Raw genomic sequence first — 26,197 nt, 5'->3', positions numbered from 1 at the left:
AAATTTGGTAGTGTGGGCTCTAAGATGAGAGAAAATGCTGCCAACTTCTTTTGGTGGAGCAACTACATGTAACATATTTAGCTTCGCTTTTGAGAGTGCTTGAAACTTTTCCACCTTTACCCACGAAGCACATGTACTTATTTTGTTCAGACATGAATACAGCAAATGCCTTCCAACATGCAGCGCGAAAGCTCCGAAGGGATGAAATATGAGACAAGTCTTATATTCTTTTTTTATTATGCCCGAAAGATGGGAAGTTCGGCCACAGAAAAAGCCGGCTATCACAAGATTACAGTTAGGAAAAATATCAAAAGAAAAAAGGTAATTTAAATTAAATTATGGGGTTTTACGTGCCAAAACCAGTTTTGATTATGAGGCACACCGTAGTGGGGAACTCCGGAAATTTGGACCACCTGGGGTTCTTTAACGTGCACCTAAATCGAAGTACACGGGTGTTTTCGCATTTCGCCCCCATCGAAATGCGGCCGCCGTGGCCGGGATTCGATCCCGCGACCTCGTGCTCAGCAGTCCAACACCATAGCCACTGAGCAACCACGGCGGGTTAAGAAAGGTAATGACAATAGCGGACACTCCCGTATGATCGAGTTGCTAGCACAGCAATTGTAGAACGTAAGTGGCAGTTCTTGTACGCAGAACAAGCGAATTAATTATATTGTATTTTATGTTGGTCATGGTCGAATATGAATAACATTTGGCTTTCGGATTGGCAGTATTTCCAATCCATTAACTTATGCCCCAGGTGCCAACCAACAGTACTTGCATTTCTTTAGTGTTAAACACGTGGGCCTCTAGACGGTAAAGCTAAACATGCACAATCGCGAATGATAGCTTCCTGTACTAAAATAGCTAGATTGCCGATTTCCCGACAGGAAACCTGGTCAAAATTTTGAGCAGAGTAATCTGGGGAGTCACATTTAACCTATTTATTGTTCGAGCAAGCCAGGCTATGCGTTTTCTAAAGACAGTCAATCGCTAGGCGCTTCACACACTGCTCAGACTTTATCGGTATACGCTGCTACTGTTTTTATTATAAAGCCATCAAGTTCAGCTAAGGCATTAGACTGTTAATTTCACAACTATAGTTGTGAAATTTATAATGTAATGGCCTAGGCTAAACTTGATGACTTTACGCTTAGCATGAATGTTGTTTCCATGCCTACCTTCTGGCCTAGTGTGTGCGCGTGTTCGTCAGTGTAACAGGTATGTTCAATCCACTCCTTTCATGCGTTAAAATTGTGCACAGAATTAAAAAAAAAGATGCACAAGCAACCATCGAAGATGATTGTCAAAGCCAGTGATAGCTTCCTTGTGTAACCTACTTCATATCCGCATGCCATCCATAAATCACGAAATTTTATGGACACATCAGCCGACACAAGTAATGGCAATCTCGCTGCCAACTACAACGTCAAATGGTACCACGATACATTATAGTTTGTTGTAATCACATAACCCCAGTTAAACCCTGTAGCAACCCAAGTTATCCCTAGTATCCTGGCTGCAACTTCCCATCAAGCAACATCGCTCAATGGTGCATTGCAAGCTCTATGAAGAATATAATTGATATTTAAAATTGTTAGTTCATACCCCTGTCACGGCGGCACATACGAGTATATTCTGGGGCAAGAATAGGCACCTACCCACCAACAGGCACCCAAGAATAGGCACCTGCCCAAATACCTATTGGCAAAAGTTGCTTACTAGGCCAGCAAGATGTCTATTCAAGAACATACACAGTGGTAGAAGTTCTTCATATACTTACAACCACAACACGTTCTTAATGCGTTAGCATTCTTAGAGTACTTCACGCACTTTCCTGGAGCTAACTGTTTAGGTTATTGTCTCTGTCTCTAATTGTTTTCCCGCATAGCTGGATAATGAGTACTGCATGGTCGAATGGGTATAGCGCATCGGGCTGCTGTGCTGAGGGAATATGGTTCAAAACCAACCATCGCACACGCTTGGGTCACTGTGTATTTGGCAATGTGTACACAGGTGCCATTCTTGATCGAACCACTTTCACGCCTACATGGGTCACTATAGATGCGGCACTGAGTATGTACCGCTCTTCAATGAAACTTTCTGCCACCGACTTGAAGCACTTGTACCACTCGGTCTTTGCTGGTTCTCAATGGACTCTCTGATGCCAAGTTGGGCCACTCGGTATGTGCCAGTAGGTGTATGCCGCTCTTCCACGAACGTCCTTTACGCCAGCTTGGGTAACTAGGTATGTGCCACATAGGGAATGTGCCGCTCCACAGTGAGAAAAATGAGGCTTTAAATTTCTCCGACGCTGCGAGGAATCGAACCCACGTCACGCGGGTTCCTCAAGGGCAGCTAGCCGGCGCTTTTATAGGCTGCGCCACAAATTCACTCTGCATGTGCCGCTTTTCGATCAGCGTATTTTACGCCAACGATTTAGCGAGCTGCGCCACGAATGCATTGGGTACGTGCCACTCTTCAGTGAGCCTCTGGCAAACTTAGGGCTCCGGCTATATGCCACTGGGCGTCCGACAAAAGAGGGAACAATTCTCAGTGCTGCCACGCACCGGCGCCCCACGATTCTCGTCTCGGAGGCCACGGGCGGACTTCTCGGCAGTGCCAATAGATGGCGCAGCGTGTCCAGAAAGGAGTGCGAGAGAAGAGCCTGGCTGCCGCATGACGCGTTTCTAAGCTTTCGCACTCACCGGCGCGCCATGTATTTTGCAAGTCACTCGCAGTCCTTGTGGCGGCGCCGCTAAAGGTCGCCGTCTCCTCGGGGAAGCGCGAAAGAGGAGTCCCGCTGCAGCGCATGCTTTATGCATAACTGATTTCGACGGCGGTAATACGTTTTGTCGCTATATTGAAACAATGCTATACGCATTATCGTTGACAATCATCGTAAGATGTGCTGTGTCAAAGTTTGTATTTTTTCTGAGCGAGATCGGACTGAAGTTCATCCGAAGTGGGTGATGTAGCTAAATAACGCAAACGCTTTAAAATCTAGGGTTTGGGAACAATGACTGCTTTGAAACACTTCTGGCACGTACACAATAGCGGCAAAACGCGCGCGGGGCGCCGCGAAAGCTGCCGCGAAACAGGTTTTTCTTGCCGCGGCAGGGATTCCTCCTGGACCGATTTTTTGCGGTTTGCTGCGTGCCGCGGGTGAAGGGGACCAATGAGAGCGGCCCGCTTCCGTGGCGTGCGCGCGGGAAACTGGTGTCATGCGGACCCGCCCGACCGATCCTTTCGTACTCGCGTCCGGTGTCAGCCGGAAACTCGTTTCGCCCTATCATCTGCACGCGTCAGCTCCCGGACCGAGCTGACGGATAGTTCGAGAAGAGGGGAGAGAGTCCAGTCTGTCACGTGACTTGCCGCAGCGGCGCGCCGCCGGTTGGTGTGGCCGCCCTACCGCTGCTGCATTTTGCCGCCGCCGGCGCGCCGCACGCGTTTTGCCGCTAGTGTGTACGTGCCATTCCAGTACTCTCCTGCGAAAATTACACAACGCACGTCCTTGTGGTTATGACATGCTTCATAAACTTCAGCATTTCTCCATATCTCTCTAGCAAGCATGACAAACTGGGTTAAATATGCTGATGAATGGCAAAATATGATTGCAACTGCCGGATTCATCAGCGTCGACAGTTTCTTCTTTCTCAGGTGAGTGGCGAGCACTTCTGGTCTTTGCTTTCTCTCGAAATAAGCCCTTACAAAAACTTTGTATATGGTTTCATGTAGAAGAATTCTGGTATGACTATTAAAGAATCGGGCATATATTACACGATAAAGCCCTATATGGCCATGTATTTATATCTGTCAATATTGTTTATACAACCACATCAAGATTGTTCCAATAAGCCTCACATGACATTCATTTGGGTCTCTGCTATATACAGGGTGTTCACTTTTCAGTTTTACGGAATTTTTAGAAATGGCTTGCGGCAGGTAGCATAATTGTTGCCATTGAAATGGGTTATTTGATGAGGCGGACAATAGTGGCACGACAAATCGAAACACATATTCAACTAATTAACAAAAATTCACTAATGTTACGAATTGTAGCCAGTGAGCTTGTCAGGCATATCCACTTGGAACGAGTTTCCAGAATGAAACTAGTTTGGAGATATGCGGGCTCAAATTTGCCATAAAAATTCACTGTTCCACTTATTTTTTACCCAAATGCTATTTAATGCATAGAAGCACAAAAGTAACTGGAACGCCAATGTATTTCGTCCCACACTTTGGGAAATAATATCTAAAAAATGGTGTCATCCTGAAAATTCATTTCAAGTGGATGAGTCTTGCAAACTCACCGGCTACAATTTGTAAATTGCAATATGTGTCGTAAAGTAACTAACTAAGCAGTTCATTAGTAATTTTTTTGGTAATTAATTGAATATGTGTTTCCATTTCTCGGGCTACTAATGTTCGCCACTTCGAAAAACCCAGCTCAACGATAAGAATTATGCTACCTGCCACAGGCGATTTTTAAAAATTCCGTAAAGCTTAATTTTGAACACCCGGTATATTTAATATACGGATATGAAAAGCATATAAAAAGTTATAGAGAAAGGTATTTCTAGTTCAAGCTCCCACTTTTTATTCGGAACCATGTAAAAATTGTGTGGTATAGACATAATAAACGGCAAACGAATACCGCGAGGCATTTATGTGTATGAACTTATTTAATTCTCCCAGAGTGTGCCATTGATACCGTAGCGTACATGCATGTACAGAAGGAATTGATGAGATAGATGGAAGCATTTTACTGTGGTCTTTTTACTTCAAGCGGCTTTTTCGCTTGCTGCAAATGACGGAAAAGAGAGCGACACCCACATTAATTCACTAGCAGCAAAAATGTAAACGACACCTATATCTGAAAAGAATTTCAACTCAGATAGATGACAGCAGCTGAGATCGCAAAATCTAAGTTTTCATAGCTTTTTTTTTTTCAACGCTGCCGTGGCTAGTTTGTTCTCTTCGCATATGTAGTTTGCGGTATACGCACTTGTGCGCATCCTGAAATAAATTTAGTTAATTACTTTTGCATTTAGACCAAATAGCGCCATTTACAATCATTGTAGCGGAAAAAGTGAATAGAAATGTGGCTTACTTGAAACCTCCGTTACCATTTCTTGCCCGTATCCTCCGATTTTGCCCCGCCGAAGATGTTCACGCGGCACAGTTATGCAGTATTCGCCACAATATTTGTCACTTGTATTTCCCACTTTTGGCCCTCAGAAACCAGCACAGCGTATAAAACCCATGCGACCACGCAATACGCAGTTGCTGCCGGAGTACAACGCTGCCCGAATTCCCTCCACTCGCCCCAATACCTTGCCCGTGACGGAAGACGGCGCCCTTCCTTCCCGTTTAACTCCCTTGCGCGTGCGAGATTGAGCCGCGATCGTCGGCTCCCACCGCACGCGTTCACCTCGCTCATACAGCATACGGCGCGCGGCGACAATTTTATCGCCCGTGGACTTTATACGGAACCCGCAAGGCGACGGCGGCGGCAAAAGGCAGAATGCGCCTGGAGTGTCCATATAATTGTCGCAATATAGAAGACCTTGAAGGCTGTCGTTATTCCAGCGAGGTTAATTGCCGCAACTAGAAGAGCCGTAATGCATAGCCCTATAATCCTATTATTTTTCGTAAAAACTATGAGCTTGAGCGGCGACGACGTAGGAATTCAGGCAGGCGCGATCGCGCACGCCCTTTCAACTATTATTTCCACATGCTTCTTGGACAAAATACCCATGTGCATTTGATTTTATTGATAGCAAAAATTGGAGTAAGCGAGAACATGTTTCTAGCACAAGAATATACAGCCGGTAAATTTCTTCGGGAGCGCTAAGAGTAATATTAGTGCCAGCCGGTGTAAATGCCCACTGGTTTTCCAGCGGTGTGCGCCTTTCCCTGTGCCTTGTGACAAAACGAAAAGCCAGCAAATGACAGTGCTAATCATGCAATATCACAGCGAACATAAACGGTGAACACTTCGTGTTTACTACACGCAGATACAGCGCAGCGACGTTGCATGAGCTCGTCGCTGCAACCACGGCGACACGAACATTGAATTTTTTGGCTCTGCAGCAAGTCCCGTCGCTATGTCGTGGGCCCTCTGTACAGCCTGGAGTTGAATTTGAAGATTGCTTCTCCTGAGTGATTCCTCCCATTGCTCTTTCGTGATGGGTGGAGAGGCGTTAAGGGCTGGGCACAACCAGAGCATGTGATCAAAAGAGCATCAGTTATGACCACATTTGGAGCACGACTGCGAGTGGTCAGGGTCTATCCTGTTAAGGGACCGGGGAGTGGGATACGAACGGGTTTGCAGAAGTCTGAGTGTGCTAGCCTAAGGTTTGTTCAATGTGGGGTGGGGGTGGAAATTTCCTCCTGCTGAGACGATAATGGGAAAAAATTTCGTGTAAAGAACATAATGGATCTTTGTGGATGTTGACCTCGTTCCGAGCCTGGCTACCCCCGACAGCGCGGTACGTGAAATCGCGCGCTATCCGGTGGGCCTGCTTGTTAGGATTACATCCGAGCGGGTTAACTGAGCCATCTATATGGGCTGGGAACCACGAGGTGTGGTATCCTCCTTCGCTGCTCTCCCGAGTTCTTTGAAGTATGGAAAACTGGACAGGTCACAACAACGCACTCTTCCGTTCAATTACCTCGGATTTCCTCGGGTGTCTCTAGACTCGCGGAATGTGTTTGACTGGCAGTTCTTTCCGTACAGCTTTTAAGGCTTTGAATTTCCCTAGTGAGTTGCGATATTATTTCTCTAAGCTTAGTGTTTTTTTTTTTTATCTCGGCAATATCATTGAGATTATGTGCAGTCTCCCCCGAAGACCCAGGGTGCATCCCTTTAACCGCGTCTGACCAGCTCACCGTGAGTGGCAGGTCGCCTCGATGACCGTTACCGCCCTTGATCTGGACCGGGATCAGGAGCGGGATGGAGTCCGACCTCTCAGGTTCGGTCCGGTAGACTGGGGCGTGCGGCCTCTTGGCGTCGTGCGGGACCCAGATCGGGATCTGGACCCAGGCTTTACCCTTCACCTGTATCTGGACCTCGCGCGATTGGTCGGCCCGGTGGTGGGGGAGGGGAGGTGTATTCCCTTGGTGGTTGCTGTTGCATTTGTCGGAGCTATTGGCGTTGCTTAACAATACAGGGTGTTTTCAACTTGGCCTGGCAGGCTTTGTTCGCCGTGGGATGATCCATGCCGCATAGCTAACATCTTGGCTGACACTTGTGGTCCTGACTTGGGTTGGGCGTTCACCATCCCGCACATAGTTTGTCGGTTGGCCTCGGGTACACATCGCTCCTATGCCCAAGTCCGTTGCACTGTTTGCAAAAGTCCATCTGCTTTCTGTGTATAGCAAACATCGCGTGAGCACTCCTCTATATAGGACGTATGATGGAACGCTGCAGATATTAAAAAATTACTATCACCGTCGTGGTGTTCCTGAGACGTTCGGCTGCGATCGGCAAAGGATTTCTGGCTGTGATCACTGCCGCGGTGATATCTCGCCGAGTTTCTTCCGAGGGGGCACCTCTGATTACTCCTTTAGCGGTGATTTCTGGTGCCGTCTCGTAAGCTCCCACCTCATACACCTTGTCATTGGTCTTGATGTGCTTGATCCCTTGGTATTTGTCTGCATGCTCTTGATTTGGGGTGCTGACGACCAAGATGTTCTGGAAGTTATTCGGGCAGATCGTGTCCATATATCTCTTCCTTCATAGCGGATCTCTACTGCTTCGTATACAGCTTTGTCGAGCTCCGTTAAGCTTAGCTGGGATATCTGCAGTCCTCCTCTTGGCCTGAGGACTATCTTGTAGTCTCCTGTCGGCAGTCTTGGCATTCTGCTGGCCTTGTTTATGTTGGATATCAGTCGTGCGCCATGCCTTCTTGGTTGTCGGGTAGGGCCAGGACTAGCACGGATATGCTGGCTCCCCACCTTTGCACGTTTCCTGTATCTAACTTCTTTCGAACCGTTGTCGACGTCGTCTTCCCGTCGGGTGACTTCCTCATCCTGCTCATCCTCCATCATTGACGATTATTGCCTACTGGGCGCGAGCGCCGAGACCTGCGTCTCGTGAGGCCGCTCGAGGCAGCTGGGAGCGATGGCGGGAATAGCAGGCAGCAGACGCGAGGTGGTTTTCGGCCGGAAAATCTTGTAATACGGTCACCCATTTCAGAATTTGGTATCTTTGGATTCCCGGTGACTAGCTGAATCCGATTGTGTATAATTCCTGGTGGTGCCTGGCTATTTTCGCTTGCTTGCTTGCTTGCTTGCTTGCTTGCTTGCTTGCTTGCTCCGTCATAGTGCTGAAAAGTTGTTGTCCTGGCGCAGGACTGTCTTGGAAGCGAGAGTCAAGCTAGTGGTCGCTTTTGTAGCAAATTTTTTCTCTGGCTTGCGTGCTTTAAATTAAATTATGAGGTTTTACGTGCCAAAACCACGATCTGATTATGAGACACGTCGTAGTGGGGGACTCCGGAAACTTGGACCACCTAGGGTTCTTTAACGTGCACCTGAATCTAAGTACACGGGTGTTTTCGCATTTCGCCCCCATCGAAATGCGGCCACCGTGGCCGGGATTCGATTCCGCGACCTCGTGCTCAGCAGCCCAACGCCATAGCCACTGAGCAACCACGGCGGGTTCTCGCGCCCGTTGATGCTATGGGATGCGTTGGCGTGCAGTCAGTTCTCCCCGGCTCTCGCTTGCTTCCCTCCCTATAACTGCTTCGGAAAGTGACTCACCATTCGGCTGGCGCGTGCTTCCTGTTATTCAGATCTGGAGCATCTGGCCCTTTGGATCGGAATAACGGATCGACCACTCGAATTCGACCACCATTATTTAAACTAGGAATTACACACACAAATATATCATCATTCCTTAGCGAAAGTGCAGTGTGCGCCAGTGTAATTCGGATTTAAAAGATGGCGACAGATGGTAACAGCATTTAGCCCGCTTGATTGCGGCGTTTCTGACAAATTCAAGCGTTTTCCAAAATACTGCATCGAAATATAATGTATCAAGTGCAGTTTTATTTCTACCCAGCCGAATTTTTAAGCAGATTCCTTGGATGAAATTCACGATTCTTGGTGCCTATTTTTGAACTTCCAGCGCCACTCATTTGGATGATCCGATGTAGCTGAGATTTATATGCTCACACAAATATGCATAAAGTGTCTTGATTAGAAAAATATCAAAAATACGCCTGACTTGATCTAACTGAGAACTGCGGGGGGTTTTATTATCTTTACACGGTGCACCCACCCAACCCCGTCCCTTGCTGCAGTGGATTTCTTCTAGCTGCAGTAGTATGCAAGGAAACCAGAACTGGAATCATCATATTCCTGTTTGCTGTAATTCGAAGATTGATCAGGTAAGTTTGCTATAGAAGGAATTATGCATGTACACAGAGCTGTCCAGTAGCTTGTTCCTTTGTTGTTGCTGTTGTTGTTGTTGTTTCTTTTGTGTGTGTGACCCGTATTTACATATTTGCGTATCCTTTTATTCAAAGCTAATTTCTGTTTACTGGGCACTAGTATAGTCTTTTTGTACTCGCTAATAAGCTATTACGTTACTAGCAAACATCGACGTTCCCCTTTCTGACAATTTATAGCATCTGCGAGCATCAACATTTGTGCGATAATCAACAATGGGATTAGTAATTAAATTTTTAAAACTTCATAATTAGTGACTTCAGGGGCATGTTATAATTGGAAAGCTAACGTTGCCCAGTACTCAAACCATACCGTTTTGTTGGTAACCTTCTGCCTAGCACCAGCTTTCAGAAATATCGACTCAAAATGCGCCATGACATACACTGCTCTTGCAGTTAACGTTTTTCCGTGCAGTTGTATGCAGTGCGGAAACATGTTACCTGAAACAGCAATGCATTTCGTCTGATGTTTTAGAAAAGGTGGTAGTATTGGAGTTCCAGCTAAGTGGACAAACATTTACCACTGTGTGCCTTTGTTGGTTCAATGCCGAGTATTGGGGCCGAATAAACGTCGTGCCAACAAAGACGTCATACGTGGTGGAGCTGACTCTTCGATCCTCAGTCCTCTGCCCGCTCAGTCTACCCCCTCGAGCTTCGTTCAGGCCGCCGCTTGCGCCCACTGTCCGCTAGCATGACCCAGGACGACCCCCCCCTCCAGTTCTCCTGCTACCGTTCTGACACCACTAGCCAACCCTTATATCTTAAGCAGCCACCAGCGTGACCCCAAACTCTTCGCTGGTCTTCGTGAGGAAGATGTGGAGGACTGGCTGGAGGACTACGAGCGAGTAAGCCCCGCTAATCGTTGGGACGACCCTCTCAAGCTCCGCCATGTCTCCTTTTACCTGACGGGTGTGGCGAAGTCCACCAAGTATTTGGTACACCGGTGGTTCGTTCTACCATCGCAAAGAAAACTCTCGATACTCGCCAACAACAGCCAGGCATGTCTTACACATCGTATATCGAGGATATTCTTGCGCTCTGCGGCCGTGTGAGTTCATGTCAGAGTCAGACAAAGTACTCCACATTATGAAATGCATTAGATCAGTCGCCTTCAATGCTCTTGCCATCAAGAACCTCGCTACAATCGCTGACATCGCCACCACGTGTCAGCGCCTGGACGAACTTTAGTGTGTTCGCCTTCAGCCGGATGTTGGCGAATATTATTCTACGGCGGACCCACATCTGCGTATTATAAGAGCAATGATACGCGAAGAATTACAATCAATAGGGTTGAGTTACCGTTGGTGTGCCCCAGTCCGCCTCCTGGTGCGGCCTTCCGTGATGTCATCAGGGATGAACTAGCGTCCTTGGCTTGCTCTGCGCACGTGCAACCATCCGTCTTTCGTCCCCTGCCAACGTATGGTGAAGTTGTTGCCACGCCCCCAGGCAACGTCAACTATACGGTGCCGCTAGCAACGTACGCGTCGGTTGCTGCCGCGCCTCCAGTGAACATCCCGTCAATGCCGCCCGACCTTTCATCGGCCCATCTGACTGCACTGGCTCCCGGAGCACCTAGCACCGTATACTAACCGCCTTGGCGTCCGGTCTACATCTCCGCCCTCATCGACTGAAGACCAAAGCACTTACCATTCAGCCAGACACTGCTCCCGTTCGCCGTTCCGCCGCTCCACGTCACCACTACGGCCCGTCTCACTCAACTCTAACGTTCGTCCGGAAAACTAAACGATGCAGTTTTTGGAGGACAAACTGCATACGTCAACAGTATTGAAATTCCTCCAGCGCGACCGTCCAATATGCTTTTGGTGTTTGTCGAAGGGGTGCCCGTCGATGCTTTGGTGGACAAAGGTGCAACAATTTCTGTTATCCATGCTGATTTAAGTTCCCGCCTCAGGAAAGTCACGACGCCGTACAATGGACTGACGCTAGTTGTAGCCCAAGGGGACACTGTTCGCCATTCCAATCTTTGTACAGCCTTGTCCTAATCGATGGTATCCTGCGCCATGTACAATTAACTGAGCTGTCCCCGTGCGCTCATCAATTTATTTTAGGGTGGGATTTTCTCTCTCTTCCGCGGCTATTTGTTGTGCGCAACGCGTCGTGCATCTTACGGACACCGACTACTTACTTGGGGAAGAAACTTACACGCCGTTGCGCCTGATCGCTGCGGAAGATACCAAACTGCGTCCCGGCCGACAGCGAATTGTTACCATAATGTCCAACCATATTGACCATGGTGACGTCTTGGTCTTGCCCTCTCCCCGTTGCCTTCATAAAATCATCGCTTTTGTACCAGGTGTGGTTCGATTTCACAATGGCTCGGCGCTTCTCCCCGCCACGAACGCTACATCGGATAAACTTCTCCTTCCGCAAAGCACCACAGTGGCTCGCGCGGCCGACCCAGGTCCTGTATGCGTCGTGCCCCTTAAACATATGTCTTCCAAAGACCCTTCTACTTGTGATACTGCTTCTCCCTCCGCCCTTACTGCAGCCATCAGCAGTGACCTGCCACCTTCACAGGTGGCAGCTGCTTGCTTTGTTGAACAAACACGAAAATTCTTTTGATGTCCATTCGTCGACTAAGGGTCAAACCACAGTGACAGCGCATCGCATTCAGGCAGATGAAGCGTCTATAGTGCGCCGACGCCCATACTGCGTGTCCCTTGCCGAACGGAAAATAATAGAAGAAAATGTCTCGGACATGCTACAACAGAAGGAAAATCCGGCCCTCAGCTAGCCCTTGGTCATCTCTAGTTGTTTTGGTCCGAAAAAAAGACGGTTCCGTGCGCTTTTGCGTCGATTACCAGGCCCTCAATGAGATCCCTCGAAAGGACGTATACCCTATGCCACGCATTGACGAAGCGCTTGATTCGCTACAAGGTGCAGAGTACTTTCCGAACCTCGATCTGCGTTCCGGCTATTGGCAAATTCCCATGCACGAAGACGGTAAAGAAAAAACAGCGTTTGCCACCCCGATGGACTTTACGAATTCAACGTCATGCCCTACGGGCTATACAATGCACCTGCGACTTTTGAGCGCATTATTGACACCGTGCTGCGTAGCCTGAAATTGAAAACTTGCCTCTACAACCTCGATGACATTGTCGTATTTTCATCAAAATTTCCTCAGCACCTGCAACGCTTGGATGAAGTTCTGACGTACCTTGCCGACGATGGTCTTCAGCTCAACATGAAGAAATGCCGCTTCGCCAGCAGATCTATTAAGGTCCTGGGGCACGTCGTCAGCAAGGAGGGCAGACGTCCTGACCCTGACAAGATTGCTGCGGTCCTTCGCTTCCCTCGCTCAGAAAGGCCTAAAGGCTTCTTATTTTCGCCGCGTTATACAAAACTTTGCCTCCATCGCTGCGCCGCTACACAAGCTACTTGCTTCCGGTGTACCCTTTCTCTGGTCTCAAGAATGTGAAGCAGCCTTTGACATGTTGAAGGGCACCCTCATGTCTTAACTTGTGCTTTGCCATTTTGATGAGACTGCACCGACTCTCTTGCACACAGACGCTAGCGGCCACGGCATCGATGACATTCTTCTGCAACGCGACAACTCTTCGCGAGATAGAGTCGCTGCATACACCGGCCGCGTACTCACCGATGCCGAGAAGAACTATACGATCACTGAGCAGGAGTGCCTGGCTGTTGTTTGGTCCATACAGAATTTTCGTCCCTATCTGCGCGGGCGTCATTTTACAATAGTTACGGACCACCACGCATTATGCTGGCTCTCCACTCTCAAGAACTTGACTGGACCACTGGGTCACTGGATTCTCTGCCTGCGAGAATATGACTTTGACATTATTCATAAGTTTGTCAAAAAACACCTAGACGCTGATTCTTTTTCTCGTTGCCCGCTTCCTGCGCACCCACTCGACAATTCCGCAACTGCGTCGCAAGGCAGCTCTTCGGATGTCACTTCTACGCCGGTTTCCTCTCTAGCCTCAATAGACCACCTTTCTCCAGACTACGATCAATGAGGAGGAGGAGGAAAGAGAAAAAGCAGAAGTCAGGCAGGTTAACCACAATAACGTCCGGTTTGCTACCCTACACATGGGGAATTATGGGAAAGGGGAACACAAAGATGACAGAGAGAGGGAGGAGTGAAGGAAAGAAGGAAATTAGCGGTTATTAACGACGATCAAACATTCGCATCTCGCCAACGGGCTCACCCATATTGTCAGCGTATTATAACCCACCTCTCAGACGCTTCTCGCCCACCTAAAGCGCGGCTTCGACGCTAACTCGCAAAATTCAAGCTGGACAATCGCGTGCTTATCGGTGCATTTACCACCCTGATGGTCAACGCTGGGTGCCCGCTCTACCGCGCTCTCTTCGAGCCCATGTCCTCGAACCATTCCACGATGACATGACTGCTGGCCATCTAGCTTTCCATAAAACCTACGATCTCATTCGAAGCCGTTACTATTGGCCTGGCCTTTCTACTAGTGTGGGGAGATACGTCGCTTCCTGTTCTCCGTGTCAACGTCAAAAACTCCCAACCTCTGCTCCTGCTGGCGAATTACTGCCTATTCCATGTCCAACCGCACCATTTGAAGTTGTTGGTATCGACCGCTGGCAGTCGATGGACAGTGACCGCCATCGATCACCTAACGCGCAATTCTGAGATAATATCAGTAATCACTGGCTCAGCTTCGGAAGTTGCCGACTTCGTCTTTCAAGCTATAATTCTGCGCCATGGTGCTCTTCGGGTACTGCTGAGCCATCGTGGAAATGCCTGCAGGCCTCTGGTACCACCCACATAAAAGCTTCCAGTTACCATCCACAGATTAACGGCTTGACAAAGCCATTTCATCGCCCGCTTGCCGACATGATCGCCGTATATATTCAGCATGATCGAAAATATTGGAACAACCTTCTACCATTCGTCACTTTCGCCTACAACACGGCCGTTCAGTGTACCACCGGCTACTCGCCATTTTACCTAGTTTACGGACAGTCGCCTACTTCCCTTCTAGACGTTTCTTTCTTTTATTCTCCTGTCAACTCATCTACATCGTCTAGCGAAGAATTCGTTTCACGATTCGCCCAGTGTCGCCAGCGTGGTCGCGTAAACAGAGCGGCCAGACAACAAGACCGGAAGATCATTTACGACACATTCCATCACGTTGTGTCCTTCCGACCTGGTGACGAAATACTCCTATTGACGCTCCATCGCGCTCCTCGTTTGTGTAACAAGTTCCAGCCATGATTCATCGGGCCATACATAGTCCTTGAACAGACATCACCCGTCAATTATCGTGTGACCCCTGTTCTCGCCGCAACAGATCACCATTGTCTCAGCACCGAGGTCGTTCACGTCTCCCGCATGAAACCCTTCACGTGGCGTTCTTCGACACCTTGACCTACGGCTAGGATGGCCGCTTCCACGTGGGGCGGGGGGGGGATTAGAGTGGGCGTTTATTAAGCACGTCTTCTTCATCTGTTTATTATCGCCATCACCCTACGTTGCTCGATCCTCATCTTCCGTTCCGTGTGATTATCATCATCGGGTATGTGCCTTTGCTGGTACGATGCCGAGTACTCGGGCTGACTAACCTCGGGCCAACAGAGACGTCATAATATCTATAGTCTCTTATCACCTTTTTTTTCTGCGACACTGCAATCGCAGCAGTCATTCAAAATTTTTCATTACAATGAAATAAACATTAATCATAGTTATCTAGCAAACGGGTTGCGCCAATGTAGTGCCTGCCGGTGTTCAAAGGGATTAGTACTGAGGAAATCATCCCTGCATCATTAGGTATTTCGTTTAAAGAATCTGTTTTCATAAAAAAATGCCGTCTTATATACAATAAAACCTCTGTATAACGAAGTTGGAGCGGGGTCTAAACTTACCTCGTTATATGCATTACTTCGTTATAGCGGCTGTCCGCCCTCGCAGCCGACATTGGCAGCCAGAAATGGGAGGAGGCGACGCTGTTCATGAGTTGCTCAACTATTCACAAAGATTATCTCAGAATGAAGGTCAAGCGGAATACAGCTGTAATGAAAGACAGTGCACATTGGCACAATAACAATTATGAAGTGGCGCGCGAAATTTCGAAAAGAGTAATATTGAGAGTACTAAGGTTGTGGGAATTATGAAGGTTCATATTTCCCCGCGTCCTTACGCACGCCACGGAAGTGAGGAGAGCAGACGCCTTTTTCCCTCTTCCCGTTCGGGGAGCCAAACGGCTTTTCGTGCGGTGGCGCGATCCTCTTGGAAACCGGTTGCAAACGCAGCGGTGACGTGTACGCGGAGCCCCGCGCTCATTGGACCGAGCCCAGAACGAGGCGGGGCGGTCGCGATCGGCGCGACCGGCGCACGCCGGAGAATTGAGACGACTGCGAGCCGCGACGAAGGACGGAGCTCAGGTAACCATCTTGTTCCCTTCCTTTGTCGTGCCCTACCTCGTTCGACCACTATCGACCCCGACAAACGTCGAGGTCGACTCTATAGCCTGCTTCCACGCGAATTCCCATGGAGCAATAAACCCTTTTTATACTTGTTACACTATCGTGTGTTGTCGTGTTTCTGCCTGTCCTTGTACCGCCGAACCCCGGTAGTACAAGGCAAGCACACGGGAGTTGGCCGTCAAGCCTAAGCCTTACGACAAAGGCGGCTTGAGAGAACCCGGAGACTACAACTGGCGCCCAACGTGATTTCTCGTTTGCAGACGCAATCGAGCAGCCGGCTCCCGCGACACGATGACGAGCCCGCAGTACGAACTTAGCGATCTCATGGAGTTGGCCAATATTTGCAGTCGGGCCAGGGAAAACTCGGGCCTCGTTGCATCGGCCGCGTCACCCACAAATGTGGGCCGTGCAAACACGTACTGCACTACCGCACCCGCTACAAATGTAGGAGTGCCCGACCCCGCGCACCTCACCAACACGCCGGCATTCTTCGGCGGGTTACCGAACCTATTCTCTTCAGTCGGGGAAATCTTGGTTCCCTCCGTGCGCGCCGTCAACACAGCGGATTACGGCGGCGGTTCCCGGAGCCCCTTTTCGAACGGCGAAGAACCTCCGTCCGCCACACGCGTCCTCAGAACGTCGGAAAATTTCGGTGTACACTACCCAGGGCCCGACTCAGACGAGGTCGTGCCCGTAGCAAATGCGCCCGCCGCCGGCGCAGCCGCCCCGGGCACTTTGAGCGCGCACTCGGTCTGGCCAAACGGCGCAACTCCGTCGGCTCTCCGTCACGCAGCGAGATCGCCACGCGTCACGGAGCCCGATAGTGACCAGTGCCCAGTAAACACGGGGGCCTCCGCAATCGGGCCGGACAGTGTTGGCGGTTCCAATAGCGGAGGAATGCCTGCAGACGCGGCAAACCCCGTGCACACGCTGGCGAGCGCTTTGCAACAGGTGTTGCAAACCGCGATTTCACCCGGGCCTCGGATCGGAGTACCGATACCGGCGTACAGTGGTTACGGCGATCAGATGAGCGCTAATTTTTTTTACTGGCGTTGCGACAGTACGAGCAAGCGACTGGCATGCGCGAGAGTGCGGTGTTGGAGAGAGTTCTCCCGGTTGCTCTAGTCGGCCAGGCCGCCCGGTGGTACCGTTTGGTTGGCCACACGGCGAGCAGCATGGACGAGTTTCGTAGGCTATTTAGAGACGAATTCCTTCCGTACGACTACCGACTGCAGATGCGGAGGGAGTTGGAGCTGCGCACGCAAGCCCCGGACGAATCGCTGGTGGAGTATGTCCGAGCGATGCAGGAGCTTTTCGAGTACGCGGATCCGAGTGCTTCGAACACGGAGCGAGTGGAACGAGTAATTCGACAAAGTCATCCTACCTTTGCACTTTACCTGCGCGGTTCACGTTGCAGAGACCTGAACGAGCTGGCCGCAGAATCACGCCGGGTGCAAGCCGAAATCTCGGCAGCCCGCGCGTATCGACCACCGCCGCCTCCATCGGAGTCCTTGGAACCAAGCTGCGCTTGGCACGGCAGCGGGCGCACGAGCAGCGAACACGCTGCGATGCCGGGTCGGTCCTCGGGTGCACCCGTGCCGTTCGAAATCTCGGACCGCGCCCTCGATCCCTACTCATACGGGTGGAGGACCGCGCAAGCAAGACAGTCAGGAGGCTTGTCCGGCGCGCAACATCACGCCCGATCAGACGATCGCAGACCAGTGACGCAGCTAGGCGGACCCGATAGAAACGCGATCACGTACGGCCGACCTCACCCTGACGATTGGGGATCGGCGGAGCAGCCCCGCTTCGCTCAAGCCACGGCGAGGAACACCGTGCGCTGTTTCAACTGTGCCCAGACGGGACACATCGCGCGTGAGTGCTCTAACCAGCAGGGAAACGAGGCGGGCCGCCGGTAACACTGCCGGCGGCCACGGCAACAGCCTGTGAGGCAAACACCATCGCGGCATCTTCAGTCTTTCGAGTCGGAGCGCCGAACAACGTGAATGCCCCTTTTATAGATCTCGCAATCGCGGGGACTACCTTCAAAGCACTACTCGATACCGGTGCAAGTGCATCGATGATCGGAGACGAGGTCACCTCCCACCTCGAACGGAGAGGGGTCAAGTTACGGCAGCGAAAACTACCTCTTCAATTGGCGTGCGGAGAGGCCTGCTCGAACGGCGATGTGCGACTCGTCGTGCGCTGGAATCAGCGGCGGCAGAGGCAGCGATTCATTCATCTGACGGACCTCACGGTCCCAGTAATCCTCGGCCGAGATTTCTTGGCGAAGAGTGGCATTGTGATCGACTTCGGCAACGGTGGTTACCGCGAACACTCGTTGGCGCCGCTCGCGCATTTCGCCGCACCGGCATTCGCCGAAGTGGAAAGGAGGAATCTTTTCGAAGAGAGCAACGCGTCCCGCGTGCTGCCGAAACCGCTGGCGGCGGCCTGTCAACACGGATTTTCGCCGAGACCGGATCGGAAAAGGTGCGATCTCCTGGCGGACGTCGGTGATCTGACAGAGCACGAGCGAGACCGCGTCTTATCGTTGTTAAACGACTTCGATGAGATGTTTACAGACCGCCCAGGATGCACGAAGTTGGTACAACACCGCATCGAGACGGGCGACGCGCAGCCTTGGAAATCCAACCCTAGACCGGTCAGTCCTGCCAAACGGGAGGCAATTGACGCGGCGCTACAGGAGCTGCTCGAGGCTGGTATCGTCCGGCGGTCCACGAGCCCCTGGGGTTTCCCAGTCGTGCTCGTCCCCAAAAAGGATGGGAGTTCCCGTCTCTGTGTGGACTACCGGCGGCTGAATACAGTCACGAAGAAGGATGCGTATCCCTTCCCAAGGGTGGACGAGATAGTTTCCAACCTCGGCGGAGCGAAGTACTTCTCTACGTTGGATGCTAGCAAAGGTTATCTCCAAGTAGAGATGCGGCCAGGCGACGAGTGCAAAACGGCATTTACTTGCCACAGGGGCCTCTACGAATTCGTGCGGATGCCCTTCGGTCTCTCCGGAAGTCCGAGCACGTTTCAACGGCTGATAGACCGCGTACTTAGGGACGCCAAATGGCATCACGCACTCGCCTATCTCGACGATATCGCACACCTTTGAAGAGCACTTGGATCATCTCCGAGACATCCTGGGAAAACTCCGGACAGCCGGCCTCACACTCAACCCGGCCAAGGCGCAAATCTGCAGAGCAGAAGTGAGCTTGCTCGGTTACCGGGTGGAACGAGGGCAGGTGTCCCCGGACCCGGAGAAACTTCGAGCAATCGTCGAGTTTCCAGAACTGCAAGACGTGAGTGGTGTACGCCGCTTTCTTGGGATGGTAGGCTACTACCGACAGTTCATTCCCAACTGCGTACGCATGCAAGCCCCGTTAACAAAACTGTTGAAGAAGGGCATGGCTTGGGAATGGGGGCAGGAGCAACGGCAAAGCTTCCGCCATCTCGCTCAGGCCATCGCAGACACAGCCTCACTGAAACTACCGGACCTAAACAGGCATTTCGTGATCCAGACAGATGCCTGCGATTTCGGAATTGGTGCAGTGCTCCTTCAGGCAGAAGGGACTGAGCTACGCCCGGTGGCATTCGCAAGCCGCGCGATGACGCCGGCAGAGCGCAACTATTCAGTGACGGAGAAGGAATGTTTGGCAGTGATCTATGCACTCCGAAAATTCGAGATGTACGTAGAAGGAACAAGGTTCACAGTCGAGACCGATCACATGGCCTTGACTTGGCTGACCCGCCTCCGTGAGCCAAGCGGGAGGCTTGCGCGTTGGGCCCTGACCTTACAGCGCTTCGAGTTCGAGATCCGCTATCGCAAAGGAACCACAAACGTGGTCGCCGATGCGCTGTCACGGGCGCCGGTGAAGGACACCCTACCAGCCGGTCACGAGGAGGAGGAGGGGGCAGCCGAGCCGCTCTCATCGCGGGGAAGCCGGGGAGAAGGGAAAACCCCGCCGGCACAAAACCAAGAGCACGTGCATCTCGTTAGAGTGAGACCGCCCCTCGAGATTGCATTCAGCAGAGATCAGCTCATCAGGGCTCAAAAGGACGACACTCACTGTCAAAACCTGGTCGCCAGCCTCAGGGAAGAGACGGACCCAGAGAGAGGAGTCGGAGAGCGCACGGAAACCGCCGGTACGACGGTGGGTGCGGACTCTAGGGCAGCTGAGACTGAGCTGGAGAGCTATCTGCTTGATGCAGACGGAGTTTTGCTGAAATACGTGCCAGGCAAAGAAGACTCAAATGAGAGATTCAAAGCCGTCATCCCGCGCCAGCTCAGACGAGCGGCATTGCAGCATTACCACGACATAGATGGCCACGGGAGCGCACCAAAGACATGGAAGAAACTATGTCGATTCGCAACCTGGCCTGGCATGAAGCGTGATGTATGTAAATACGTGCAAACCTGCCACGTCTGCCAAGCAAGAAAGCCGAGAGGCGGGAAGCCGCCCGGCATGCTGCAACCGATTGTGAGCACAAAGCCATGGGAACTTGTGGCGTGCGATTTGATCGGGCCGCTGCCGCGCAGTAAGAGAGGGCACAAATTTGTGCTAGTCATCACTTGCCACTTCAGTGGAATCGCTGAACTCTACCCGCTACGAGCAGCGACAACGAAGGAGGTCCTGAAAAAACTATCGGAGACCTTCTGCCGTTATGGGTTCCCAGAGCGGCTGATCACCGATAACGCGTCGTATTTCACGTCGAAAATCTTCGGAGATACATGCGCAGCGATGGGTGTCCGGCAGGTGAAGACAACGTCCTACCATCCTCAGTCGAATGTGACGGAGCGCCGGAATCGAGATGTGAAGCCACTACTTGGGGCATACGCCCAAGCGCACAACGACTGGGACGAGCACCTAGATGCGATCTCCTTCGCCCTAAGAACGAGTGAAAACCGTTCAACGGGTTTCACGCCAGCTTTCCTGATGTTCGGGAGAGACCTCCAGACGCCAACGGACACAATCTTATCCAAACGGACAGATTCAGCCGGCGCAAGAACACCAATTGCCGACTATGCACGGCGGCTGCGTGATCGCCTGGCGAACGCCATGATAGAAGCGAATCGCAACCGCGCAGGAGCAAGGGCGAGTCAAAAGGCCTCCTATGACCGAGCGCATCGGGACATGGAATTCCAAATGGGAGACCTAGTCCTGAAACGCAACCACGCGCTCAACGACGCGAGCACAGGGTTTGCTGCTGGTTTAGCACCCAAATGGGTGTGACCCTTCGAAGTTGCTGAGAAGCTCTCGCGACTTAACTATAAGCTGAGGGATCTGAACACAGGTCGTATCAGCGGACCAATTCATGTCGGTGAGCTGAAGCGGTACTTCCGGAGGGAAGGCACTGTGGAAGCTGCGGCGCCTGCGCCGCGAACCCGTGGGCAGGCAAGCGAATGTCCATCGACCCCCGTGGCGCACCCCTACAATACCCGCAGTCGGCAGAACAGACCGTAGCCAGTCCGGACCCACCCGAGGCAGCAGAACCACACCTATGGAGCAGCAGCTAAAGCTGGCCATAGAACTCAGCGAGGGCATACGGCACGGAGCCACGGCTGCACCTCAGCTGATCAAGAAGACAAGCCACCAACTAGCCTTCCAGAAGATAGCCGCGCTCGTGCACTCCCTGGGCCCACTGGACGCAAGAGACGAGTGCCGGCATGGAGAGCCAACCTTCGGAGGACCCGTTAAGGAGTGCACCTTTGTCCCTGCGCTGTGCTACTGCGGGGCTGGAGTGGCACAAGCCATCCGATCAGAGGTCGGCGATGGACAACCCAACAAGTACACAATGCCCTTGTCGGCTGACCCTGGTGTGACTGACTTCGGGGATGTCACGAGACAATGGGTTCTGGTGAGAAGGAATCTGAAGACATCGACCCGCCGACTGCATTGAGGGAACCACGACAGCGAGTAGGTTAGTTGTGGCGAGACCGCCATAACATTGCGCCACTGGAGTCAAGGGGGCGTTCGGTCTTAAGGGGGGAGGGATGTGGGAATTATGAAGGTTCATATTTCCCCGCGTCCTTACGCGCGCCACGGAAGTGAGGAGAGCAGACGCCTTTTTCCCTCTTCCCGTTCGGGGAGCCAAACGGCTTTTCGTGCGGTGGCGCGATCCTCTTGGAAACCGGTTGCAAACGCAGCGGTGACGTGTACGCGGAGCCCCGCGCTCATTGGACCGAGCCCAGAACGAGGCGGGGCGGTCGCGATCGGCGCGACCGGCGCACGCCGGAGAATGGAGACGACTGCGAGCCGCGACGAAGGACGGAGCTCAGGTAACCATCTTGTTCCCTTCCTTTGTCGTGCCCTACCTCGTTCGACCACTATCGACCCCGACAAACGTCGAGGTCGACTCTATAGCCTGCTTCCACGCGAATTCCCATGGAGCAATAAACCCTTTTTATACTTGTTACACTATCGTGTGTTGTCGTGTTTCTGCCTGTCCTTGTACCGCCGAACCCCGGTAGTACAAGGCAAGCACAAGGGAGTTGGCCGTCAAGCCTAAGCCTTACGACAAAGGCGGCTTGAGAGAACCCGGAGACTACAAGGTTCGAAAATGCCATTCTGTGCTTAAAACAAGAGTTATTTGTTGTCGGAGTTGGTAGTTAAGCAAAGGTCGATGGAACGATTGGCATTGAGGGCCCACGTTAAAAGCACAAATTAGGCAGTGGAGCGTGACATGGGTTGGCCCTCTTCTGAAGTCAGAGAAGCGCAGGCAAAAAATAGTTTTGAAGAAAGACTCAGCCGTGGTATCAAAGGTGCCATATAAGCTTCAAAAGTAATGATTGCAAAGAGTCTTACGCACCCTATGACAATTGCCCAGTGGGGAGTTTCTGCCCCAATTTTTTTTTCCGACTCGTGTTCACCAGCCAGATGACTGACTGCTTTCTCTAATGCAGCGATGAACGTTATCCCTCTTTGCCGTCGTCGTGCGTGCCCGAATAGCGGCCCAACATGTCTCGCAATGTTTCGTGAGTGTGCCGCCGCAGCACGTTCCCGAAAGGCTGACAAGCTGAGTGATTACCAAGAACGAGAGCAGAGGTCGTATTTCGTAACGATCCATTTAATTTTCCATTCGTACCATTTGTTGTGCCATGTGTCCGATCTCGGTTATAACAGCGGCTGGGCTTCGTGTGAGCCAGCGACAAAGAGAGACAGGAATGGAAAACGAAATCGATCCTATACAATTTGGTCCGAGGAGGTGCAAGACACCTTGACTACGCACGTGGATCAACTTATCGCGGCAGTGGTTAGAGAGCTTGTAACGATGCATTAGGGAGCCTATACATAGTCCGTGTTTCACGCATTACTGTGATCCAGCGCCGTCAGCGTTCGCATCTTTCTGAGTATCTCGATCATTTTGTCTGCCACAGCAGACATAATGGCCCGCGGATACCCTGCATCAGCTGGGCGACGGGCTTGCACGTCAAGAGTGCTTTGTAACCGGTGAACACATAACTTCTACAACGCATGAGAAAGCCATGAGGAAGTCGTGTGTTAACCGGTTGCAAAGCACTTTTCACAGACAAGAGACGTATATAAGCTCTCTACAATGCATCTTTCCTCCACGTACCGCAAGCCACTTGCCCCGTTCTCACGTTTCATCTAGCCGTAAAAGTACACGCGGTACAGAACCTCCGACTGGAGAGACTCCTCAAGCAGGCGCAGCGTGCTCCGCGCACAGAGCGCCGCACAGTGCATGTGTGAATCGGCTGCATCGCTAGAGTATGGTGTGCAGCTGTAGCGATAGAGGGCACGCGTGTCGGCCGACTCGGCAGAGAGACCGGCAGAGAGGCCGGTTTGGCGCGTTGCCTCTCTTTATCTACGTAGGTGCGTGTGTCCGTTTGTAGGTGTGTGTGTCTGTGTGTGCTTGCGTTCGTGTGTGTGTGTGTGTGTGTGTGTGTGTGTGTGTGTGTGTGTATGCGAGTGTGCGCGTGTGTGCGCCTGTCTCTCTCTTTTGTAGATGTGTGTATCCGTGTATTTGTGTGCTCCTCTCTCTCTCTCTCTTACTCTTTACGTATGTGCGAGCGTGTTTGTGTGCGTGCGTGCGTGTGTGTCTGTCTCTGTGTGTATTTGTGTGTCTGATTATTTGTGCGTGCGTGTGTGTGTGTGTGTGTGTGTGTGTGTGTGTGTGTGTGTGTGTGTGTGTGTGTGTGTGTGTGTGTGTGTGTGTGCGCGCGCGTTTGTGTGCGAGTGTGTGTCTTTCTCTCTTTGTAGGTGTGTGTGTTTCGTGTCTCAGTGTATGTGTGTGTGCGTGTGTCTCTCCCGCTCTTTGTAGGTGTGCGTGTGTATGCGTATGTGTGTGTGCGCGTATGTGACCCTCTCTGTCTTTGCAGGTGCGTGTTTGTGTGTGTCTCTCTCTGTGTATATATGTGTGTGCGCGCGTGTGTATCCCTCTCTCTTTGTATGTATGTTTGTCTGTCTATGTGCGCGCCCGCACGTGTCTCTCTCTTTGCAGGTGTGTATGTGTGTGTCTCTGTGTATATATGTGTGTGTGCGTGTGTGTGCATGTGTGTGCGTGTGTATCCCTCTCTCTTTGTATGTATGTGTGTTTGTGCGTGCGTGTGTACCATTCTCTCTTTTTATCTCTGTCTGTGTGCGCGCCCGCACGTGTCTCTCTCTTTGCAGGTGCGTGAGTGGGTGTGTGTTTGTGCCTCTCTGTGTATATGTGTGCGTGTGTATCCCTCTCTCTTTGTATGTATGTTTGTCTTTGCGTGTGCGCGCCTGCACGCGTCTCTGTTTTTACAGGTGCGTGTGTGTGTGTCTCAGTGTATATGTGCGTTTGTATCCCTCTCTCTTTGTATGTATGGTTGTCTGTACGTGTGTGACCCTCTCTCTCTTTGTAGGAGTTCGTCCTTATGTGTGTGTGTGCGTTTGTATCCTTCTCTCTTTGTATCTCTCACTGTGTGTGCGCGCCCGTACGTGTCTCTCTCATTGCAGGTGCGTGTGTGTCTCTGTGTATATGTGTGCGTGTGTATCCCTCTCTCTTTGTATGTATGTTTGTCTGTACGTGTGCGCGCCCGCATGTGTCTCTCTCTTTGCAGGTGCGTGTGTGGGTGTGTGTTTGTGCCTCTCTGTGTATATATGTGCGTGTTTATCCCTCTCTCTTTGTATGTATGTTTGTCTGTGCGTGTGCGCGCCTGCACATGTCTCTCTTTTTGCAGGTGTGTGTGTGTGTCTCAGTGTATATGTGTGTGTGTGCGTGTGTGACCCTATCTCTCTTTGTAGGAGTTCGTCCTTATGTGTGTGTGTCTCTCTCTGTGTATAAGTGTGTGTGTGCGTGTGTATCCTTCTCTCTTTGTATCTCTGTCTGTGTGTGTGCGCGCCCGCACGTGTCTCTCTCATTGCAGGTGCGTGTGTGTGTGTGTGTGTGTGTGTGTGTGTGTGTGTGTGTGTGTGTGTATGTGTGTGTCTGTGTATATATGTGTGTGTGTGTATCCCTCTCTCTTTGTATGTATTTTTGTGCGTGTGCGCGCCCGCCCGCACACCTTTGCAGATGCGGGTGAGTGTGTCTCTCTCTGTGTATATGTGTGTGTGGGCGTGTGTATCCCTCTCTCTTTGTATGTATGTGTGTGTGCGCGTGTGTGACCCTCTCTCTCTCTCTTTGTAGGAGTTCGTGCTTGTGTGTGGGGGTGGGGGGGTCTCTGTCTGTCTATGTGTGTGTTTGTGTGTGCGTGTTTATCCTTCTCTCTTTGTATCTCTGTCTGTGTGTGTGCGCGCCCGCACGTATCTCTCTCTTTGCAGGTGCGTGTGTGGGTGCGTGTGTGTGTCTCTCTGTGTATATGTGTGCGTGTGTATCCTTCTCTCTTTTTACCTCTGTCTGTGTGTGTGCGCGCCCGCACGTGTCTCTCTCTTTGCAGATGCGGGTGAGTGTGTGTCTCTCTGTGTAAATGTGTGTGTGGGCGTGTGTATCCCTCTCTCTTTGTATGTATGTGTGTGTGCGCGTGTGTGACCCACTCTCTCTGTCTCTCTTTGTAGGAGTTCGTGCTTGTGTGTGTGGGTGTGTCTCTCTCTTTGTATGTATCTTTGCGCGTGTGCGCGCCCGCACGTGTCTCTCTTTGCAGGTGTGTGTGTGTGTGTGTGTGTGTGTGTGTGTGTGTGTGTGTGTGTGTGTGTGTGTGTGTGTGTGTGTGTGTGTATCCCTCTATCTTTGTATGTATGTGTGTGTGCGCGTGTGTGACCCTCTCTCTCTATTTGTAGGAGTTCATGCTTGTGTGCGTCGGTGTGTCTCTCTCTGTGTATATATGTGTGTGTGTGCGTGTGTATCCATCTCTCTTTGTATGTATC

General features: G+C 51.3%; 1 protein-coding gene across 1 annotated transcript in view; it reads left to right on the top strand.

Annotated features, from left to right (window-relative positions):
- Window positions 1–26,197, top strand: part of LOC119439143 (nose resistant to fluoxetine protein 6) — a 328,558-nt gene that overhangs the window by 55,262 nt on the left and 247,099 nt on the right. The window contains exons 5-6 of the mRNA XM_049660749.1: window positions 3,567–3,660; window positions 9,309–9,395. Of these exons, the coding sequence (XP_049516706.1) occupies window positions 3,567–3,660; window positions 9,309–9,395 (181 nt within the window). The remainder of the gene's footprint in view (window positions 1–3,566; window positions 3,661–9,308; window positions 9,396–26,197) is intronic.

The sequence above is a fragment of the Dermacentor silvarum genome, chromosome 1 (assembly GCF_013339745.2).
Source record: "Dermacentor silvarum isolate Dsil-2018 chromosome 1, BIME_Dsil_1.4, whole genome shotgun sequence".
Classification (NCBI taxonomy): Eukaryota; Metazoa; Arthropoda; class Arachnida; order Ixodida; family Ixodidae; genus Dermacentor; species Dermacentor silvarum.
This window is presented reverse-complemented; position numbering and strand designations above follow the sequence as displayed.